The 23,813-nt window shown below is 43.0% G+C and overlaps 1 protein-coding gene across 1 annotated transcript in view; it reads left to right on the forward strand.

The window, feature by feature from the left end:
- Nucleotides 1-23,813, forward strand: part of LOC126295275 (sperm-associated antigen 7 homolog) — an 81,196-nt gene that overhangs the window by 25,705 nt on the left and 31,678 nt on the right. The window contains exon 4 of the mRNA XM_049987704.1: nt 19,902-20,073. Within this exon, the coding sequence (XP_049843661.1) occupies nt 19,902-20,073 (172 nt within the window). The remainder of the gene's footprint in view (nt 1-19,901; nt 20,074-23,813) is intronic.

Below are 23,813 nucleotides of genomic sequence, written 5' to 3' on the forward strand. Positions count from 1 at the left end.
TGGAGTCTGAAGTGTGTCAGAAAAGGTAGTGTTCAATAGCTGTAAGTCCATGGTCATTAGGGATATTGATATATGGGGAGGTGGCATCAACAGTGATGAGATCGATGCAGGAGGTAAAGGGGTGGAGGTGGCGGAGAGTTGGTGAATGAAGTGGTTGCTGTTTTTGATGTAGGAGGCTAGGTTACAGGCAAATCTCCCATGCCATTTTCCTTGGTCTCCAGCACCTGCAGGAGCATTCCAGAACCACCTCCATAAGTTACCAATCTGCTGACTGCCTACTGCCACCTCAGGGGACCATTATCCAACCCCTATTGTATCCACAATGTTCCTTCTCATCCATTCCTCATAGGAGCTGAACCCTGTCTATCTGATCTCTACAACTTGCCACATTCCCCAACACCCTACCAGTTCTCCATAAAATCCAGAGCCAAAACATCCCAACAACACTGTTGTTAATCTTTCCACCAGCTCCACAGAAGTTTCAGACCTATCCAAAGGCTTCACCTTTAGCCCTACATCCAAATTTAACCATACTGGACTTGTCAAAGACCTACACTCCTTCTCCCAATCCCTGCAATGGAAGCACTTCTTTGCCACCAACCCCTGCAACCAAAACCACAGTAACTCCAACACTGAAACCTGCCTCTTCCAGTTCGTACCACCATCCAACCACCTAACCACCCGCTGGTCACCTTCTAGGAACTAGCCATACACAACCTAATAACAAATCCTGACCCAGTCATCCTACCTGCAGACAAAGGTTCCATTGCTGTTGTTATGAATCGCAGTGACTACCTGGCAGAAGGCCTCTGCCAGTTATCTGACACAATAGGTGGAAATGTTTAACGTAATTTTGTTGTTGGTTAGTGTGCAATTTCAGTTTAAAGTTAATGGAACATACCATCCAAAGAATTACACTAGATTAGTCTTCAATTACATATTTTTACACATTTTTTTATACTAACAATTATACTGAGTTGACATTTTACATTATTCATCTATCATTTCTATGAAAACAAATACTGTAGTAGAGAATGATTACAGAAACTGATGATCTTCCAATCTTTCTAAAATAAATTCTGAATTGAATACAGAAAATTATTCTAATTGACAAAAAAGTAATTGTAAACTCATCTGTAAGAGAAAAGTAGTTTGAACACCTCAGTAATTATTAACAGTATGTGTGTTCTGTCCACATGCTGCGGATTGAGATGATAATCGATTCTGATATTGATAGCTTCATAATGTCTTTTCCCGCTTTGCCACGTTATAAGTGTAACAATTTTTTCAGAATGTATTTGAGCACATGGAGAAGTATATATATTTTATAGGTGGATATTTTGAGGAACAGTAAAAAGATATGCATCAAATAAATATTTCCCTTTTATTGTTTTTTCCAAAGACTTAAAAGGTGGGCATTGCACTCCATGCTGTTGATGTATCGTTGTTGTTGTTGTCTTCAGTCCTGGGACTGGTTTGATGCAGCTCTCCATGCTACTCTATCCTGTACAAGCTGCTTCATCTCCCATTACCTACTGCAACCTACATCCTTCTGAATCTGCTTAGTGTACTCATCTCTCGGTCTCCCTCTACGATTTTTACCCTCCACGCTGCCCTCCAATGCTAAATTTGTGATCCCTTGATGCCTCAAAACATGTCCTACCAACCGATCCCTTCTTCTAGTCAAGTTGTGCCACAAACTTCTCTTCTCCCCATCCTTAGTGAAAATAAATTGAGGGGCATTTCACAAGGTGGACACACTTTGTTGCTCCATTTATGGAGTGTTCTTCAAACCCAACACCTGGCTGTATTGGTGTATGAGCACTGGTATGAGTTGGAGGCTTCATTCAGTTGTCATATCCCTATAGTGGCAAACAAGTAAGAAGAAGGCTGCATGATGGGTGCTACACTTAGAGAGATGGAGAATACTTTTTAGCAGCACGATTTCGCTCTCTGACTCTGTCCACATTTTATCTTTTAATTAATTAATTAATTTATTAATTTATTTATTTTTTGCCACAGTCATTGCCTATCCTGGTAATAGGCAACACAGATGAATGCTGAATACCATCACTGCTTCTGCCCCTCCCTAGAAAAACCAATACAGTCAGAAAATTATTGCTGTCCCATCATAACGTAACACTTGTTTTTGCTTCCCACAATGAACACTACAGAGGCTACATACTCTCATTATATCTAACCTGACATGAAAAATGACCCTAAATGTTCGACACTTGCTGATGTGCACCTTACAGACATAGTGCCATAATGACCTGACCAGCTGGAGGATCACGTAGTAACACTGCTCCGAGCTGCTGCACATCCATCCGTGAGCCTTCTCATGGACACACCTCTATAACTGTGTTATACAGGGACTGGCGGCAAGATGCTCTGGCTAAGGGTGCTGGCCGAAGTACAGGTCCTACAGCATGTGTCACATCAGAAGGTACATTTCTCCATAGGAGAGCCGTAGGGGAGTGTGGAGCGGATGAGGTTTGTTTAAACATTGTGGCAGAGAGGGTGGCAGGAATGGCAGAATGGTTCACAACTGGACCACCTTCCGATATGACACACACTACAGGTGACAGATACCGATGATTCCAGTCGAAATGTGCAATGCAGTCCATCCCCCCTCTCCTCCTCCCCCGCCGCCAGTGCAATGTGAATGCATTATTGCATGGATTCTTGTAGCCCAGATGTTACAACTCTGACTTTTAACATAAACAGTGTGCATGTGCTAGTCATGTGCAAATAATGTGAGCTTTTGTGAGAAACTTTGCCACGTTTTGATCAAAAACTACACAGATTTTGAGGTGTGACACTGGGCGTTCCTTCTTCTGAAGGTGGTAAAGCTGTAGTCCAGCATTCCTGCAGTACCCTCAAAACAGGCTCACGATGCCTGACTACAGCATGCATACTTGTTGATAGTGCATAAGTAAACCTCTTTTTTTTACGACATCCTCAAAATCCAGTGCCTCACATAATACCTTTGAAACAGTCTGGCAGTCTGCCTTTAGTCTACGCTTCATCTCTGTGTAATGTTCAGAGTCATCAGGAAAGATGCGTGGTTCGGATTCCGTGTTAAACTGCATATTCCTTTTACCCAGTTGGATAAATGGGGGCCGGCCGGAGTGGCTGAGCGGTTCTAGGCGCTACAGTCTGGAACCGCGACGGTCTCAGGTTCAAATCCTGCCTCGGGTGTGTTCTAAGTTCTAGGGGACTGATGGCCTTAGAAGTTAAGTCCCATAGTGCTCAGAGCCATTTGAACTATTTTTGATTAATGGGGTAAATAAGGATGCCCAAGTGGCTGAAATGATATCTAGTTGAAAGACTTGCACTTGGCCACTGAACCACACAGAATTATTATTATTATTATTATTATTATTATTATTATTATATAATGAATTTGACAGTCAACATTTTGAGGATGTGGACTCGCTATTTCTGGAGTTTGTAGAAAGATTGCAGCCTGGTTCCTATGATGTGGATGCCTGCTGTGAGGAAATCACTGTGCAGAAATACTACAAGCGTATCTCTTCTGTTGCCCTTTTCTCCTCCGTAACTTCTGGCATTTCAATGAGGTGAAACTGTTTTTAGCCTGATCTGAAACCAGAAGTTAAACTTTAAACACCACCAATAGGTATTATTTGTTCACTTGAAAAGTGCTGTAGTGCATTGGCTGAAAGGAGTGGCTGTTTCAGTGGGAGTCAAATGGTCTCAGTTGTTGCTGACAGCATTTTCATCACAGCCAATGTAGTCGGGCATAGTTGGCAATGGACAGTGTGTTCAGCACATCTGTGTACTTGTAAACAGCAGACATTACACATGGAGTTTGAGATCATAGAAATGTTGTATGCAAATGAATTTGTTTAAATTTGTTGATTTGTTCAGTGAAGATACTCTTTGCACACATTGTTGAAAGCTAAGGTTGGTAGTGGCCAGATACAAGTGAGGTCACACTCTTTTTATTGAAACAGCTAGTCCCATCAGCAATCGGACTGTAGTAAACAATTAATAATGCACACTGGACGCTGACTAATGGAACGGTAAATGAGTATCACCATTAAAGAAACGATAGTGCATAAATGACTCGGTGTTGATTTTCTACTTAAATACAAAAGTACGTGTGCAGACACAACACATTATTTTTGCTTGTTATGTCCATCTGCGTGCTGGAAAGTAGTCTGTTACTCACGACTTATTATTTTTGCTTGTTATGTACATCTCCGTGCTGGAAAGCAGCCTGTGAGTCACGACTATGTTGACAGAAATGAACAGTGTTTCACAAGATTTTCTTTTCGTCATCATCATTATCATATTGTATGTTGTTCCAATGTATTTGATGGCTAGCAAATGATGGTTCTCCTCCAATTACAGATCTTAAATTTCTCTACTCCTTTGATACAGTCCCAATTATGTCCTCTCTGCTCAATAACAGATTTCACCCTATTTTGGTACCTGCTTCTCTGAGCTTGCATTTATATCTTTGTGGTATGGTCGCATGGTGAAGAGGAGCTGGATGCCCTCTTGGAACACTAACAGTATCAGCCCAAAAATTCTGTTTACAGTGGAAATGAAGAGCAACAGGCAACTTAATTTTAGGATTTACCTGTGATCAAATGGCAGGCGGGACTTTTCAGGCTATAAGGTGAACAGAAAAGCTAGATACCTCCATAATGACTTCAATCATCATTCAAGATAAAAGAGAAGTTTTATTAAAACCTGCCAGGTGGTTTATTTATAAGATGAGCTGAGTCGCTTACTGTTGCCTTTCAAGAAAAATACTTATGCCAGTAAGGAGGTGGACCGACCACTCCAATGAAGAAGACAGAAAGCCAGTACTAATGAGGAATGACAGGAAAAGGTTTACTCCCAGTTAGTAACAAAATTATGGACTAGATCAGGAAAATGTTGACCAAGTGAAGTAGAAATGGTCTTTATACTCACTAAGAAGGTGTAAAAAATTCTGTATAGTTGGGGGAAAGTGTACATTGGCACCACAGTATTAATATCTGTTAAACTGAAAACAGGGGAAACTGCTGCCTGGGATTCCCTGACAAATCAGCTGTAGCAGAACCCGTCTTTCGAGATGGATACCATGAAACAAAATTCAGTGTGAAGAGTTTCCTAACAAAGGTGACACATTATCAAGTGCCTGTGTGTTTAGACAGTAGACATTCACAAATGTCATCATTTTAACAGAAAATAAGAAGCTCTTAAGGTAGATATAACACAGATGTCAATTTTGCACCAACAAAATGGTGATCAATTACTTTTAATTGAGAAGGATGGTGCCAGCCAGAGATAATCACACAACTGGCATCAGGTGATGAATGGTGGTTCCTTCTGTGTGGCTCTATAAATTCGGGTGGCTCTGGAGCCCTCGTTGCAGCTGCTGTTTTACCTCCGAAGAAATCTCCCATAGTTGTAGGTAAGATGTCTCCCACAGTTGTAGGTGAAACATCAGGATAAAGTTTTATTTATCAACTATTGCCTCTCAGTCCAGAAGCTTTAACTTAAGAACTTTTGAAATTTTGTCGGTGGAGTTGGGGTTCGCCACCTCCCTCCCCCCTGATGTATAGGTGGTCTACCCCCTCTGAGCTCCACATAATGAGTGGGAGTGGGGAAGGGGGGGGGGGGGTGAAAGAGGCTGCACAAGAGTCTCAGGACTGTTGGCGGTAATGATTCCCAAACAGAACTCTGTTGGTAACTTCTGTCTCTATTTACGAGGCCACCATTGCTTCTAATTTGGCTCTTTCCTTTATTATACCATCCCAAATTCCGCTAGCACTGCACAGCACTCAGTTTGTTCAAAACCAGAAGTACCTGCATTTAGCTGCAGTAGTTTATTTTCCTGTCTGAGAGAAAGTGCCCTGCCCTCTTGCTTCTGCAGTCTGGTTACCCAAGAAGCCTGGTGCCCGGGGCCGATTTTTCAGCCGGTTGATGCCGAAGGCACTGAAAGCATTATCTTGGCCGTGAAACATTGCTCGTACAAGTTGCCGAGTTCTAGAGGCTGAGCCCACGTGTGTCACATAGATATGCCATTTGACTGCCCAGAAAAAGAAAACCTCGGTGCCTATTTGATGAGGTGGTGCTGGTTCCATGTACTGAACTCTAGAAAATCTACGGTATAACCACTGATAGACAAGCTGTCAATGTGAACTGTGTTGGAAGGAATGCTATTAAAAAAGTGCATAGAATTTGTCGTGGTATTTGGTTATTTATTGGAGTTAGCCCTCAAACCTGATACCCCAGTAAACTGAGCTGCAGCTGCAGTAGTCTTCACCACATACACTGTAATGGTACAGGCACCGTTACATTTCATACGTGCTGTACTTTCAGTTAATCGTCTATGGTTTTGTATGCGGCACTCAATGTGAGGAAGTCTGCAGACTGGGCCACAGGCGAGTGTGGTGTACACAGTCCTGCATTGGAGTACAGAAAGTGTAAGACTGTTAATAATTGTTGATTCACATTAGTTTTATATGAAATGAGAAAACATTAATCATTCACGCTGGAGGAATGCGCAAACCTACTGTTGTTCGACTGTCGCTCAGAGTCCTGTAGGGATGACATAGTAACAAGTGTCCCTGATGTAAGTGAAGCAACTACTGGAGTTGAAAACAAATAAGTTGGCGGGTGCCGGTGGAATCCCAGTTTGATTTTACGGAGAGTACTCTTCAGTATTGGCCCCTTACTCAGCTTGCTTTCGACGTGACCCTGTTGCCCAGTGCCGAGTCCCAAGTGACGAGAGGTCCAGGTGACGCCTGTATATAACGAGAGTAAAAGGATGGAGGTGCAAAATTACAGACCAATATCCTTAACAGCGGTTTTCTGCATAATTCTTGAACTTGTTCTCAGTTTGAATAGTAATAAATTTCTTTGTGATGTACAAGCTGCGGTCCACAAATTCACACATCTTGTGCAAAACTCAGCTCGCCCTTTTCTTGCACGATACCCTGTGAACTGTGGATGAAGGGCAAAAGGCACATAGCATATTCCTATATTTGTGAAAAGCGTTTGATACACTGCCCCACTGCAGACTTAATGAAAGTACAAGCATACAGAGTAGGTTCCCAGATATGTGAGTGGTATGAAGATTACTTAACTAAAAGAACCCAGTATGTTGTCCTCGAGTGATCGTCAGGGGTAAGGGTATCGTCGGGAGTGTAGTGTCCCGAGGAAGTGTTGATAGGACCACTCATTTTCTCTGTATACATAAATTATCTAACAGACAGGGTGAGAAGCAATCTGCAGCTGTTTGCTGGCTTGCACTGTGGTGTATGGGAAGGAGTCATAGAGTGTCTGTAGGATGCAAGATGACTTAGCCAACATTTCTAATTGGTGTGAAGAATGACATGTAGAAAAATGTAATTTAATGCAGAAGAGTAGGAAAATAAGTCCGATGTTTGAACATGGCATTATTAGTGTGCCACTTAACAAGGTGAATGGCTGACTTCAGTTTATTAGGAAAAATGTTGCAGTGTGTTTCATCTGTAAAGGAAGATTCTGTACAGAACACTAGTCCAACGCTTTCAGTACTCCTCGTGTAGGGTCCCCACCAGGTCGGATTGAAGGAAGACATTGAAGGAATTCAGAGGTGGGGTGCTAGACTTGCTACGGGTAGGGTCAATCGACACACGAGCATTAGGCAATATGGAGTTACATACTACATGTCTCGACAGTTACCGCCTCATTTGTTAACCATTCGTGGGCGAATGCTCTGTAAGTAAAGCTTTGTGGCCACTTACTCTGCCAGACTTGTCAGCTTGTGATTTCTGTGTGTGAGGGGATATTTCAGAGGAAAAGTGTATGAAAATAACCCTGGAACAGAAGACTAACAGAAGGGAAACGTAGACCTGTAGATTAAAACAATCAGTGTTACTGTTCTGCATCAAGTCTGTGGAGGTGCAGGGAACCATTTTCAACATATGCTGTAGTTTTTAAATTGTCATTTTTAGATGTATTTTCGGATTTGTTAAAAAAAATAGTGAGCTGCTCTGGTGTCACCCAGTTAGTACTATACCAGCAAACACACAATTCTTAAGGGAATTTAACTCTCATGTATGTTACTGGAAAATGAAAATGAAAAAAAAAAAGAAAAATCAAGAACTCGTTGACCTAACAGGGAAATTTTGTTGACACACTGTGGAAGACATCTACAACAAATGATCTCACCAACAGAGTCATATACATTTCCACCTGGTGCCTCAATTGGACCAGATTTGCTGCTGTACTTGCAGACTGTGTGAGATAATGTTTCGCCAGTCCCCAGTTAGGTCAGTGAGGATCTAGGGATCATGCTGGCCAGGGTAGTTGATGTACACCTTGGAGAACATGGAGGAGAACAACCCTTGTAAGATATGGCTTCCCAGGCCGAGATGCCGGTTTTTGCCCTTGTGTTCCTCTGTTGTATACACTCCAGACATTGGCCCTCAGCCCACACTCTGCTACCAAGTGTTGTACTGTTTGCCATTGCCATAAATCCAATTATGGATTGTCTCCTTCCTGGTGTCTCGGGTTCCCTCTTTGTGAACGATTTTTCGATCTACTACAGCTCTCAACAGACCAGCCTTCTTGAACGACGTCTTCAAGGATGTCTCGATCGCCTCCACTTTTGGAGCATCGAAACAAGCGTCCGCGTTTCTCCCAGTAAGACCGTTTGAGTTAATTTTTGGCGTCATATAGAGTTTCTTCCACCTTCCATACATCTAGGACCTGCTGACCTTCCGTTTTCGGACGTCGCTACATTCTTGGGTCTTATGTTTGACAGAAAACTGTGCTGGTCCTCCCACGTTTCCTATCTTTCGGCTCGCTGTCTGCGATCCCTCAACACCCTCCGTGACCTGAATGGTACCTCCTGGGGAGCGGACCGAGGAGTCCTTCTCCGCCTCTATCGCGCCTTACTGCGCTCAAAATTGGACTATGGAAGCATAGTTTACTTTTCTGCTTGGCCGTCTATTCTTCGGCGCCTCGACTCTATCCACCACCATGGATTACATTTAGTGTATGGAACTTTTTACACCAGCCCTGTGGAAAGCCTTTATGCTGAGACTGCTGAACCTCCGCTGTCCAATCAGCAAGCTATCCTTTTGAGTCGTCTGTCTTCCATGCCTGCTAATACGGCCCATGACTTTTTCGACACCTCCTTGGATTTAGGGTATGCAGGCCGCGCTTCCTCCCTACTACCACTGGGAGTCCGCTTCCGTCAACTGCTCCATTCTCTTTCCTTCCGCTTTCCAAAAACCACCTTGGCAACTTGGGGTACAGCACCGCCTTGGCTCCATCCCCGGACCTGCCTGCTCCGTGACCTTTGTCAGTTTCCCGAGGATGGTACCCCCTTCACTTGTTTATTGTCGGTCATTTACTGCTCGATGTGCACAAATGAAGGAAGCCACATTTATTTCCACTGATGGCTCAAAAACGTCGTTAGGTGTAGGGAGTGCCTATATTGTTGGCAACACCCCAAATCGATTTCGGCTTCTTGACCAGTGTTCGGTTTATACTGCGAAGCTTTACACTGTTCTCCAGGCTGCCCAATACATCCGTCGCCATCAGCGGATACAGTATGTTATCTGTTCCGATTCTCTCAGCTCTCTCGTCAGTTTTCAAGCTCTCTACCTTGTCCACCCTCTGGTCCACCGGATTCAGGACTCCCTTCACTTTCTCCACTTGGGGGGCATCTCTGTCGCGTTCCTCTGGGTCCCAGGACACGTTGGTATCTGTGGAAATGAGTCAGCCGATATAGCGACCAAGGCTGCAGTCTCTCTTCTTCGGCCAGCTATTCGCACAATTCCCTTCGCCGATTTACAGAATGTTTTATGTCGTCGTCTTGCTCTTTTATGGCACGCACATTGGTCGACACTTCCCAATAATAAATTGCGGGACGTGAAAGCTTATCCCTGTGCTTGGACCTCTTCCTCCCGAACTCGTCGTCGGGAGGAGGTAATTTTAACTAGACTCCGGATAGAGCTCTGTCTTTTTAGCCATCGACATCTTTTAAGCGGCGATCCTCCCCCACTCTGTCCCCACTGCTCTCAACTGTGGATGGTGAGACACCTTTTACTCGAGTGCCCCTCTCTGTTACGCACCCGTCTACAGCTGTTGCTTGATATATCTTCCATTTTAGCAGATGACACGCTATCAGCCGATCGCGTTCTCGAGTTCATTAGTGCCAGGGCCAGTGAGATGACGTCAGTAATTTGAAGCTTTTTTGAGGACAAACACCCCCTTTCTATAGCGGTTTTTAAAGTTTTCCTTCTGTTTTTTGGTTTCCTCACTTTTTGAGTTTTGCTCCCATTGCTGCTGGTTTCCAGTTTCATTTTTTAGCTTTTCCTAAGTCACAGACCAGGCGCTAATGACCGTAGCAGTTTTGCGCCCTAAAACCGTAAAAAAAAGAAATAGCCCTCAGCTGCACAATGCCACACACACACACATACGACCATCATTACCACTAAGGCAGAAGTGACTCTCGTCACTGAAGATGACACGTCTCCGTCCGTCCTTCCGTAAGCGCCTGCCACGACACTGGTGCAGTTGGGCCGCACGATGCCCGGTTGTGAGCGGAATACATCCCAACGGCACACGGGATCACAGTCGTGCTTCATGGAGATCTTTGGGAATGGTTCTCCCAGATGCCCCCAGAGTGACAATGTCTCTAATTTGTAGTGAAGTCGAGGTGCTGTGCAATCTGGCACTTCGTGAGATGTGGTTGTCTCGGCACGCGTCTGTGCGTCACTGCTGTACAGATCTGAGCTGACGGGCACGGGCACGTGCACCTCCTGCTGACCACTGGCAACAACATCGACACACTGTGGAGATCTCTCGCTCCACAGGTAGCACAGCTCTGCAGTACGCTCGCTTGGTCTTCCGCAAACTCCTCGTACGTCTCCGCTCGAACTCCGTCAGTCGGACAACTGGTTCACGTCCACATTGTCGCAGCATGCTGATAGTGCTGCAGATGCAGATGGAGCAAACTGGCACTACCGGCTCTTGGACTGAACAGCTGCTCCGAGGTTTGCAACATTACACGGCTGATAATACAGTCCCCAGTTTGTCTGCAGTTCAACACATTTGGTCGTCACATTAACTGTCCTCTCGTAGTGTCCTGTGCAAGTATGGAATGCCTTAGTCACTTACATTGAGGTCTTCCTTTTTCGTTTTCCAGTAGTGTATAAAATTACTTCAAAAGTATGATTAATTTATAATATTCTGGCCTTTGAGCATGTAAGCGAGAAATGTTTAGAAAAGGTTTGAAATTATACTTAGTTTGTTGGGAGTCGTCATCATCATGAAGAATGAATAATATAAACTGGATGATTTGCACTCCATTTTAACCAAAAGCTAGTTTTTCATACATGTCAGTGTTTATGACTTCATATCTCCTGAAACTGTGTTGTACAGTAATTTAATTTTGCAGATATGTTCAGTGGTACTATGTATCTGCTGTGTGCACAGCGTGTTGCGAATAGAGTTGGTAGTAGAGAAGTAATAAATGAAAATTTCATACCTGATGCTTATGTTTTACTGTGCCCCATTTTAGGGAAAAGCTAGTTTTTCGCGCATCTAAATGTTTATGACGTCATATCTTCTGAAATATGTATTGTACAAGGATATAATCTTGCAAGTGTGTTCAGTGGTATATGTGGATACTGTTTGCAAAATGTGATGCGAATAGAATTTGTAGTAAAGAAATAATAGATTAAAATGTCATGACTGGTGCTGAAGTCTGACTGCAGAGGGGGGGGGGGGGGGGGGGGGAGGGGTGTTGACGTTAAATTTTTTTATAAAAGCTTGAAATTATGTGAGAAGTTAGTTGGAAGTCACTAAGTGCCTTCTTTCTGAAATACTGAATGATGGAATTCCCTATATTTGCACACTATCATTCACACGTTCTCAAGACAAACACGCTGTTTCTAACTGTAATACTTGCCGTATTGTGTTGAACTTTTAATAAAGTATTGAACCTTGTAATGAGGAGATTCTGGGAGCATTTAAATTTTTACATTCTGTTCGTGATTACGTTATATTAAAAATCAAATGTTTGCTAGCCCTACGAAGCAACTGATACCAGTTTCCAGGATAGCATTTTAGAAATACAGATATGTACAGCTGGGCAAATTGTCATGTGTAGTAGTAATTTTGTTTGTGGGCCACTGTATGCAGTTATGAATCCAGCACCAGTCTGGCAAGAGCTAATTTTTTGTATGACCTTTTCCCATGTTTACCTCCACACTCCTTAAACTTTCTTACCAAAAGAAATCCGGATAAGTGTGAGTAGAACTGATGAAGTACTGTACTGAAAGCTCAGTACCGGATTTAATTATGTATATAGACAGCTCATCCATTCTGGAAGTTTAGAATCTCTAAGATTTTTGCAGTTATCTGTATCGAATACTGGAAAGATATACATCTACACGTTCCTGAGGAACATGGTCTTATAGTTTGAATCATGGACGATGGCGGTGGAGTTTAGGCTTGCATACCTAAGTCACGCGTTCTCTGACAACCGACGAGCATTCCGTAGTGTTCTGATTGCTCTGCTGTGAATGACATAGCTAATGTGAGCATTAAACATTATTGTAGGGAGTTGTTTAGTGAATGTTCCATTTGTTGTGAGCTGTCATTGCGGATGGTGATGGTGAGTGATACATTCCGCGTAAGGAATCCCCATCCATATCTCGACGTACACAATCCGCCATCGTTCGTGGATCGCACTACAATATATAGATAAATAGACACTCAAGTAACAAAAAAATAGGTTTTATGTGATATAATTACAAATTAACAATTTTCAGATTTTTTTTCCCTTTACTTGGGCTGTGAAACCTTGCTTCTTGCCAAATTTTATGATTCTAGGTCAACAGGAAGTACCCTATAGGTTTTGATGAGTGATTTTGTGTGTATCAAAATATGTGACATAGATGGCCGTATTTTTGTATTGCATTGATGTAAAAGCATAAATATTTCACACCACCAATGGACTATAGATGCCTGGTGTGAGACATAAATGTAAACCATAGACACATGTATCTATTCTCGAGAAGAAGGTTTTGTATCTGACAGACAGACAACAAAGCAATCCTGTAAGTTTCAATTTTTACCGATTAGGGCACGGAATCCTAAAACTCTGCTCTCACTGACTTCATATCTCGTACGTGCTGTATTGCAGGGTCATTCAGGAAGTTGGTGTTAAATTGTGCTGGCTGGTGCTTTAGTTGGGCAGCCTTACACCTATCTCCTATGCATTGCTAGATGGCAAAGGCATCGTTTTCACAGTGATGGGAGCACTTTAAATTCATCACAGTTTAGCCAGTTTGCATTAAATATTTATAAACTATATACACAAACCTTCTTCATGAATGGGTCTGTCCATTAGTGCAAACCCTTGTCAGAATTCCTACAGTAGTTTTTGAGACTAGCTCAAAAATGTAGCCAGAAACTGTGGTAAAGGACTTTAATTCATATACAAAGTTCAACTCAAAACTGACAGAGTGAGGTGGCGCAGTGATTAGCACACTGGACTTGCATTCGGGAGGACAATAGTCAAACTTATGTCTAGCCATCCTGATTTAGGTTTTCCGTGGTTTCCCTAAATCATTTCAGGCAAATGCCGGGATGGTTCCTTTGAAAGGGCACGGTCGACTTTCTTCCTCATCCTTTTCCCTCTCCCCACCCCAAAATCATTCAATCAATCAAAACACTGTACAAAGGGTGTCATTGCTAAGAATGATGTCAAATTTAAATAACATATTTATCGACATGGGGGGAAATTTCATGGAAGTAAAAAAATATCAATAGATGACACTATAAGCGTCTTAATGTAAATGGGGTCAGCGACGGAGGACTCATCAATTGCAGTATGATGGGTACGGTTTGATCTGTGTGTTACACCATCTGTACTGCTCACTGTGCACGACAGCACAAGTTTGGCAGTCAACAGTTCTGGCACTGTTAGTTAGGTAAGCCTATCCACCTTGGCAAGGGCATACGATATTGGATGTGAAAAAACCACTTTTTAATTGTCATGAGGCCAAAAACTGTATAAAAAGCAAAATGAGAGGCCTTACAATAATCGATGCTGTCAGCCTTCATCAAATGGTAACCATTGCAGAACGTAGTGGTCTCAGCTGATGTGTGTGCGAATTTTCCATTGCCCGTTCTTTGCAGTTTTGCATGTTAACATGTCCTTGGCAATGGAAATGGGCTTTGGCTGTGCACAGAATGTTCCATGGCCATTCATTGTCCAGTTCCGTGAGAGCAAGAAATTCCAGAGAAGAGGTTTGTCTTGCTGGCAGGTCATTAGGAAGCAAATCCTGAATGTGGGTTATTCTGTATGGATATTAATGCAGGGTGTTTCATAGTACTTGATGTACCATTCTCACAGGCAAGACCACCATTCAGGCAAGTCTCCATGCACTGCATGTCTGCATATCCCTGCTCAGCCCCTCCTTCAATACTGTGACCACATCTTCAACAGACATTGGATCAAGCGCTTTCCTTCTTCTGCCACATTGTCCTCCAAAAGAACCTGTCATTTCGTATTTTGTAATCATTTTCTCCAGACCATTAGCAGACATTGGACCAATGCCTTTTCTTCGTACCCTTGGGTGTCCTGTTTACAGTGCCATATAATGGTCAATTTTTTAATTCCCCCCCACCGCCCGCCCCACAACACAATGTTTACCCCTGACGCCAATAACACGCTGTTCAAATTTGATGTCATTATGAGCAGTGATTCTCTTTGTACAACATTTTCAAACTGGAACGTTAATTATGGACACCTTATTGATACAGAAGATAGATGATAGTGATCTTTGACAGAATATGTGTATTTTTATATTTGCAGTCTTGTATGTTGCTCTGACACTGCCAGACTAATCTCACTGGGATTCAAATGTGGCACCTCCCCGCACTCATACCTATCTGTGGCAATATGGGGGAGGAGGGGCAGATGGCCTACATAAAAGTGGCCCAGATGCCCTTTGTGACTTTTTTATGTGCATTTGTCCACGATCCAAGACATACTTGTCTGCAAGGTGTAGTATGACTCAGACACTGGTTCCTTTCTCGACCTGAAGGTCACGCACGTGAAGCTCATCTAAGTAGCATATCGTTTCAATGAACTCGCCTGGCTGGAAACCCAAGAGGTTCATATTGATCCTGTTTATTGCCCTGTTAAGTTGTGCATCTTCATATTTTAACGGCATATTGGTCGGTGCATTTGATTTCTGGTTTACAGACACAGAAATTCAGTTTCCTCTATTGGCCATCTTGCGAGTGAGCTGACAGACAGAAGTTAAGCACTCAAATCATGTTATTTTAAACATGACAGCCACCACAATGAACTTAAGAAATAGTATACACGAGGGTCAGTATGTTATATTGTGACAGATAATTACGTGTGGTTAGACAGAAATCTGTGCTGGGATGTCGGTGCACTGACAGGAACCGCACAGCTGTGAGTTGATGGTAGTCCTGTGTTATGTGCTTTTACATACTAAAACAGCTATCTGTGAGAGTTAAATCTTTTGTTAAATGAATTTCCACTATTTCTTTAATGAGCGAGTCCCAGAAAAGATGAAGTCAGAACTAGGATTTTAACATTTTTGTGCTGCACAGAGTGGCCAGAATCGATGCAGTGCTCTACCACAGCCAATTAATTGGGCTGTAACAAGCCAGTGTACCTTTGGCATTCTGTGCACATTACGAACTATACGAGTCATCTGCCTGGTGTACGAAAGGCCACGTTCACACGCATCTTGTTACCCCAGCCTTGCAGAGCATCCAGTCGTCCTTGACAGAACCCAAAATTGCTATGGTCCTTGCTGGAGGCTGAAGGATTACTTCAACTGTGTGCTCACTGTGGTTCTGACGTATGTCTGACAACACACTTGTCACATATGGCAGGGAAGCCATGGTTTTAACCACCAACATTGCTTTCAGTGCCATGGTTTTACCACTCACACATTCTTTCATAATTTGATCAAATTTCTGGCTGACGTCACTAACTACAGATGAACTCTCTCTTGGCTGAGGGTCTGATAACATCGCAATTTAGTTCCGTAACCCCACAATCGACCGATGAAGTAATCTCTCTACTTCTGTAGCCCACTGTAGGTTTTATCAGTAGTGCCTTGCTTAAAAAGCTCTTTTTAAATGTAAAAGCTCATCCTGTAGATTGCTTCATCAAGATTGCTTGAATCAAACCTCAGAGAACACCCACTGTGTGTTGTGAAGGCTCCTATTCAGTCGCTTGCAGACCAGTATGATGTGGCAATAGAATACATCAAAACGAAAGCCAGAGTTATAAATCTCCCATTTAAGAATTGTTCAAACAGTCCGTCATTCGACCGTCCAGCAGACGGCTATACGATGGGCGTTCTAGTAGGCATCCCTGGTGCAGAGAAGGGTGGAAAACTAGTAAGTCACCAGGTCCAGACGGAATCTCAGTTTGGTTTGATAGAGAGTACTTTACGGTATTGGTGTCTTACTTAGCTTGCATTTATCATGAATTTCGCACCTGCCATAAAATCCTCAGCCAGTGGAAAAAAAAAAGGGCAGATGACTCCTGTGTATAAGGAGGGTGCAAGAACCACCTGCAAAATTATAGACCAATAGCCTTATCTTTGTTGTGCTGTAAAATTCTTGAAGAAATTTTCAGTGTCATAAATTTCTGCAAACCAGCACAGGCTTACGAAGCATTGCTTGTGTGAAACTCAGCTTGCCCTTTTCTCACTTGATATTCTATGAATTTTGGATGAAAGGCAACAGGCATATCCCGTGTTCCTAGATTTTTGGAAAGCATTTGACACTGTGCCCCACTGCAGACTGCTAGCAAAGGTACAGACATATAGCTTACTTTCCCAGATATTTCAGTGGCAAGACTTGTTAAGCGATACAACCCAGTATGTTGTTCTCAATGAGAAGTGTTCGTCCGAGACAAAGCTATCGTCAGGAGTGCCCCAGGGAAGTGTGATAGAACCAATGTTATCCTCTATATACATAAACAATTTGATTTACAGTGTGAGTGTCAATCTGCAGCTATTTCCTGATGACGTTGTCGTGTACAGGAAAGTATCACTGAGTAAATCTAGGTGGACGCAAGAGATTTAGACAAAATTTTTAGTTGATGTGATGAGTGGCAGCTTGCCCTGAATGTAGAAAAATGTAGTCTAATCCAGATGAATAGGAGAAACAATCCCACAGCGTTGGAGTAATTTTTCGATTCTGCAACTTTTAAAAATCGTGTGGTTTTGAGGAGAACTACTTGTCAAGCCGTGTTCGGAGCACATTTTGCGTCCAGAAAGGAAGTTCTTTGAAGGTTGTTGCATTACAGTGGATTGTAGTGAAACAGAAAATAAACCTTTAAAGTGAGCTGACAGATTGAAATTACAATACTTATGTCCATTATTTTAAACAGGAGAACTTTGCCGCTGCCTTACATTCTCAGATTTTTTGGTTCATTGCAGTGATGATGGCGCCTCATGACACACAGTTTATCACAAACTGAGTAATACAGACTTGTGTTCATGTGCAAATAGTGGCCACCTCTTCTGCGACTACATACGTACTTCACAGGCCACAGCATGGTATGTGGTAGAGCGTATCTTGTACCACTCAGTCATTTCCTTTCCTACTCCACTCAGAAACAAAGTGAGGGAAAAACGATTGTCTACATACCTTTCTATGAGCCCTTATACAGGGTGTCCAGAAAAGGACTCCCTGATTTCAAAATTAAATATCTCGAAAACAAAGATCGATAGAGGAATGCAGTAAATGGTATGTTTATTGTGAAAGCTGTAAGAAGTTTATACAGCAGTTTGAAATAATAGTTACAAAAGCTGCTAACAGATGGCGCTGTAATCTCCATACACAATACGTAGTATAAATAGTGATCCGAAGTCCAGTTTGAACTGTTCCACTATTGAAATGTGAAAGGAGGTTAGGTGCCGAAGGAAGAGATTAAAACCGTGTACTCCATTAAACAACGCGTTTTTCTGGTGCTAGAGTACCACAGGTTAGAAGACAGTTCTACGGTAACAAGGCGAAGTTTTCAAGCACAATTTAATGTTCCAAAAGGACCCGATGCTAAAACCATTCATATGCTCTTCGCAAAATTTCAACGAGCAGGCAGCGTAACTGATGATCTAGTGGGGCATGTTGGCCGCAAGCAAACCGCAGTTACGCCTGAAAATATCGCCACAGTTTCTGGAATTATTCAGCGAAATCCAATGTCATCCGTCCGTAGAGTTGCATCTAAGACTGGTTTGAAGCGTTTCAACACACAGAAAATGCTGAGAAAGAGCCTACACATGTTTCCATTCAAAATTCAAACTCACCAGGCCATACCCGTACGAGCTGTGCAACAAAGGGTTGCCTTTGCTAATCAGATGCTCACAATGATTGATATTGAAGGATCTGATGTTGGCTGCATCTGGTTTACAGATGAAGCACACTTCCACCTGAATGGATACGTGAATAAGCAGAACTGGCGATTTTGGGGTTCCGAAAAGCCATATTGGTGTGAAGCGAAACCCCTGTATTCTCCTAAAGTTACTGTGTGGGCTGCAGTATGCAGCAGAGGCATTATTGGCTCGTTTTTCATTCGAGAAACGGTCACTAGTGCACGTTATGTTGCAATTTTGGAACAATTTGTCGCCACACAGCAAGCGTTACAGGATCGACCAGGTACTGAATGGTTTATGCAAGATGGAGCCCGACTACATAAGATCGAACAAGTGTTTCGCTTTCTGGAGGAATACTTCGGGAGTCGAGTCATTGCTTTGGAATATCCCAAATTTGCTGTTACAGGCACGGATTGGCCTCCATATTCGCTGAATTTGACTCCCTGTGACTGTTTTTTGTGGGGCACAGAGAGAGACGTGGTCTACCCGAAGCATCCCGCCACGCTGGACAAGCTCGAATCGGCGATCTCTGTGGCATGTGAATCCATTTCGGTTGAGACACCAGGAAATGTGATGGCGAATTTCATTCTTCGTTTGTGCCACCTGTGTACTGCCAGTGGTGAACATTTTGAAAACATTGTTATGTGATTGTTTGCAAAGATTGTTTTCATGCGAATATATCACTTGTGTATGCTGATATGAGCTGTACAGTGCCATCTGTTAGCAGCTTTTGTAACTATTATTTCAAACTGCGGTATAAACTTCATACAGCTTTCACAATAAACATATCATTTACTGCATTCCTCTATTGATCTTTGTTTTGGAGATATTTAATTTTGAAATCAGGGAGCCCTTTTCTGGACACCCTGTATCTCCTTTCTTGTGGTCCTTAGTCAGAATGTACATTGGTGATTGTGCAGTTAGCTTAAAATGCTGGTTGTCTAAATTTTCTCAACAGTGTTCCGCAAAAAGAACATCGTCTTCCCACCAGGGATCGCCACTTTTGTTCGTGAAGCACCTCTGTAGAACTCGCAAGTTGATTGAATGTAATGGTAAGAAATCTAGCAGCCCACCTTTGAGTTGTCTCTATGTCTTCTTTTAATATAACCAGTTGGGATCCCAAACACTCGGGCAGAGCTCAAGAATGAGTCGTACTAATGCCGTATACAGGCTCTCCTTTACAGAAGAACTACACTTTTTCAAAATTCTCCCAATAAACCTAAGTCAACCGTTTCCTTCCCTACTAGCGTTCTTATATGCTTGTTCCGTTTCATATCCCTTCGCATTGTTGTGCCCAGATATTTAACAGACGTGAATGTGTTGAGCAGTACACTGCTAATGCTGAATCTTTAACTTAATTTTTTCTGTACTAGTGTCTTCACAATTATTCACCATTTTTTCCAGAATACTGTGTATAGTGGCTGACTATTGTTTAAGCATTTTCTTAAATACTCAAACTGTCAAAGTGTTGTAACATCAACACACTGTCCTCAGTCTGGACGTGGTGGAGGTGGCCGGCGTATCGGCATTCATGGTGGGAGAGGAAGGTGTGGACCGGCACGTCGTGGCGTACAAACGAGAGTTCGCACCTTCTGAGGATGAACTGGCTGTGCTGAGGAGAGGCGAAGAGTGGACTCCGGAAAAAGCTAAGGAAATTGCAGAGCAGGTGCGTATTGCAAGGGACACGCAATGTATCTTTAATCACACAGTTGCTTGCATGTTAGTTCTTTCGTGCTAAAGTTTGTGAAAGGATGTTTGTGCACTGTGCGTACGCGTGGTGTCGGTGAGATGACACAGTGGCAGAGCATCATTGTATCAAAAGGAGGCAGTCAGTGGGTGGACAGTGTGGTGTAGCCAGTTGGAAGCACTTGTATGCCAGAAAGTATTACATTGGTGCATAAGTTTTTAGCATTTTTCCATAAGTTTAATAAAACCAACAGGTACACATAACTGAGACTTTAGTTATAAATAATATATTATCCTTCACTATTTACAAAAATGTGGAACTTCAAGGGTAACTTTTCAATTCTGCGACTGTAGACATTGTGTGGTTTTGAGGTTAAGGACTCGTTGAGACATGTCAGGAGCACATATTCATCTGGAAAGGAAGTTGCCTGTACACTGTTCGGCAGAAAGCGGTAAAAATTAAAATCTGAGGGTGCGAGAAGTGGTAAAAATTAAAATCAGGGTGCGAGATCACGTATAGGGTTTTTTGTCAGTCCAGCGGAATGTGGGCAAGTGTTATCGAGGAGTAGCATCACTTTGACCAGTCTTCCTGGTCGTTGTTCTCGGATTGCATCTGCAAGACATCTCAGTTGTTCACAGTGAATGTCAGCAATGATGGTTAAACCTCGGTGAAGCAATCAGTAGTACACCATACTGTTTCTGTTCCACCAGATGCATAACATTTCTTTTGAGGATTCATGTAGGTCTGTGTATGGGAAGTTGCAGCTTTGTGTAGGCTCAACCATTCCGTTCTTTTCCTTATGTTATCATAAAGACACCATTCCTCGTCACCTGTAATGATACAGGATAGAAATGGTCAGTGTTGTTCACGAGCCAGTTGAGGATGAGCAAGCAAAGATGCACCTGCTAATTTTTGTGATTTTGAATTAGAGCTTGCACTACCCAGATACCCGATTTTTGAACATTTGCCAATTCTTCAGTACACCGACATGAATCATTGTGGATTAATGTGTTTAAATAATCGTCATCAAACCCCTGAGTGTGAAGAGAGACTGATGTCAAATGATCGTCCTTAAAATGAGAAAACAATTTTCTTCCTGTGTTCTGTCCAGTGGCATTATATGGCTTAAATGAAAGACATACTCTCCTTCTCCTGCTCTCTATAGAGGAAACACTTCTTTGCCACCAACCAAAGCCAGTCCAGTCCTAACAATGAATCTTACCTGTCTCAATTCTTACCACCATCCAACCATACTTGCACCTAATCATCACCCGGTCACCTTCCAGGAATTCCTAACTTCCAACCTGGCCTCACCATCCTTCTCCAGGTCCCTCCCTAAGAACAACAACATCCAAGCAGAAGAAAGATTTGCCCAACACAACCTATAACTGGATCCTGATCAGATCGTTCTCCCGGCAGACAAAGGTTCCACCACTGTTGTGATAAACCGGAGTGACTACCTGGTGAGGCCCTCTGTCATTTGTCAGACTCTCTACCTACAAGCTCTGCCAAAGTGACCCCATTCCAGAAGTCCAACATAACCTCCAATTCCTGCTGAAATCCTTAGGCCCTTGCCAGAACCTCTCCCTTAATCCATCTCCCTGCTCACCCCAACAATAGCCCGCACACCCACCTTCTACAATCTCCCCAAAATCCACAAACCTAACAGTCCTGGGCACCACATTGTGGCTGCCACAGCATGGCCACCGGTGATATCTGCAGTGATGAGAATTCCCTTGCCCAGGATGCGGAAGGCCTCACAAAGGCCTTCGCAGACAGACAATACCCCACAGGCATAATACGCAAACATATCTCCCATGCCATATCCTCGCACACAGCTGATCCTCGCATCTATCCCAACAACTGACCACAAAGAAATGCCACCCTTGTCAGCTAGTACTACACGTGACTGGAACAATTGAACCGCATCCTCCGTCAGGGTCTCGGATGATCTATCATCGTGCCCAGAAATAAGGGACATTCTATGCAAGACACTTCCATCTCCTCCCAAAGTGGTGTTCCACTGCCACCCAACCTCCACAACACCCTAGCCCATCCCTACGCCATTCCCTGACCACAGGGATCATCTGCTTGTGGAAGATCCAGGCACAAGACTTGCACCCACCCAGCACCTCCTATTCCATTCCCATCACAGGCTTATCCTGCCCCATCAGAGGCCAGGAAACCTGTGGAAGCAGCCATGTTATATACTAGATCTGCTGCAACCACTGCACAGCATTTTACATTGGTATGACAACCAACCAGCTATCAACCAGAATGAACGGGCACTGTGAAACTGTTACCGTAAACATGGTGGACCACCCTGTGCGACAGAACACATCATGCAAGATTTCAGTGGCTGCTTCACAACCCGTGCCATCTGGATCCTCCCAATAACCATCACCACCGTGAGCTTTTCTGAGCTTCAAAAATGGAAGCTTTACAGCTTGTCTTTTGCTCCTGTAACCTCCGTGGCCTAAACCTAATGTAACTCGCTGTTGCCCACCCCCCTCCTAATAGCGAGTGTCGTGTGTGTGTGTGTGTGTGTGTGTGTGTGTTTGTGTGTGTGTGTGTGTGTGTGTGTGTGTGTGTGTGTGTGTGTGTGTGTGGGTGTGTGTGTACACCATCTCTTTCCCATTACCCCCTTCCAATACGTGTCAGCTAAAGTGCGCCTCATTTATGACGGCGGCCGAGTTTAGGTTCGTTCTGAGCATCTGACGTCACAAAACACAGTTAGCCAATAAACAGAGAACGACGTTGCCAGAGCTCGACTGCATTGCAGAGCACAGACGAGTGTCTTCTGTTTTAGAAACATTCAGGCATAAATAAAGTAATTGAACGAAAGCAATGTGATGATAGCATACTTTCTTTTATAGAAAGTTTGGAAAAAGTATTCTTTATGCCAATTGCTTCATATTCTATTAATTAATTAAACCAAACGAGCAATAAGCCTTTTAATTCAGGTGATAGCAAGGATAGGTGTTTGTATCATTCTCACTAACCACTTTTTCGCAATAAAGAACAGTGGTAATTGTTTATTTCCTATTGTATTTCGACGAAACGTGAGTAATTCATAATTGTACCAACAGTGTTTGTCAGTATTTTGCGTGATATTTTAAAGTCCTCCGGGAAACACAATCAATGACGAGCTGCGTTAGCGTAATGGTTAAAGTGTGTGGCTGCTAAGCGAAAGGTTCCGAGTTCAAACCTAGATCGGTGCTTAATATTTTCTTTATTTTAAAAATAGTCTCGAAGTGTCTCACTTCATGAATTTTATTCATTTGAATGTAATTTTTTGAAATTTCTAGTGGCACCTAAAATTAACCATACGGAAAGTATACGCTATGGACTTTACGTCTGCAAACTCTTCAAAATTTAGTTTAATGGTTTACTACATCTAATGCTGCACAATAACTGCATTGAACATCGAACCAAAATTAAGTCATTTATGGGGGGAAATTGCGGAATGTGGGGAGCACGTCTCTGTAGCAGCGAAAGGATTAATGCGGCCGTGGTGGCTTTACTTCATAAACTGGGCGCCCCCTCCCCAAATGTAAGTTTGCGAACTATACTGTGGTGCTGCTTCTCTTGGCGCGTACAACTGGCAATGCAGCAATCTCCCGCGTCTGGGCGGGCATGCACGAACCGCCAAGATAAAAGAATTGAACTATAGTTGTGTGCTGTCATTTCACACTCTAGCCTGTGAAATCACGTGCTCA

The sequence above is a fragment of the Schistocerca gregaria genome, chromosome 11 (assembly GCF_023897955.1).
Source record: "Schistocerca gregaria isolate iqSchGreg1 chromosome 11, iqSchGreg1.2, whole genome shotgun sequence".
In the NCBI taxonomy this organism is placed as follows: domain Eukaryota; kingdom Metazoa; phylum Arthropoda; class Insecta; order Orthoptera; family Acrididae; genus Schistocerca; species Schistocerca gregaria.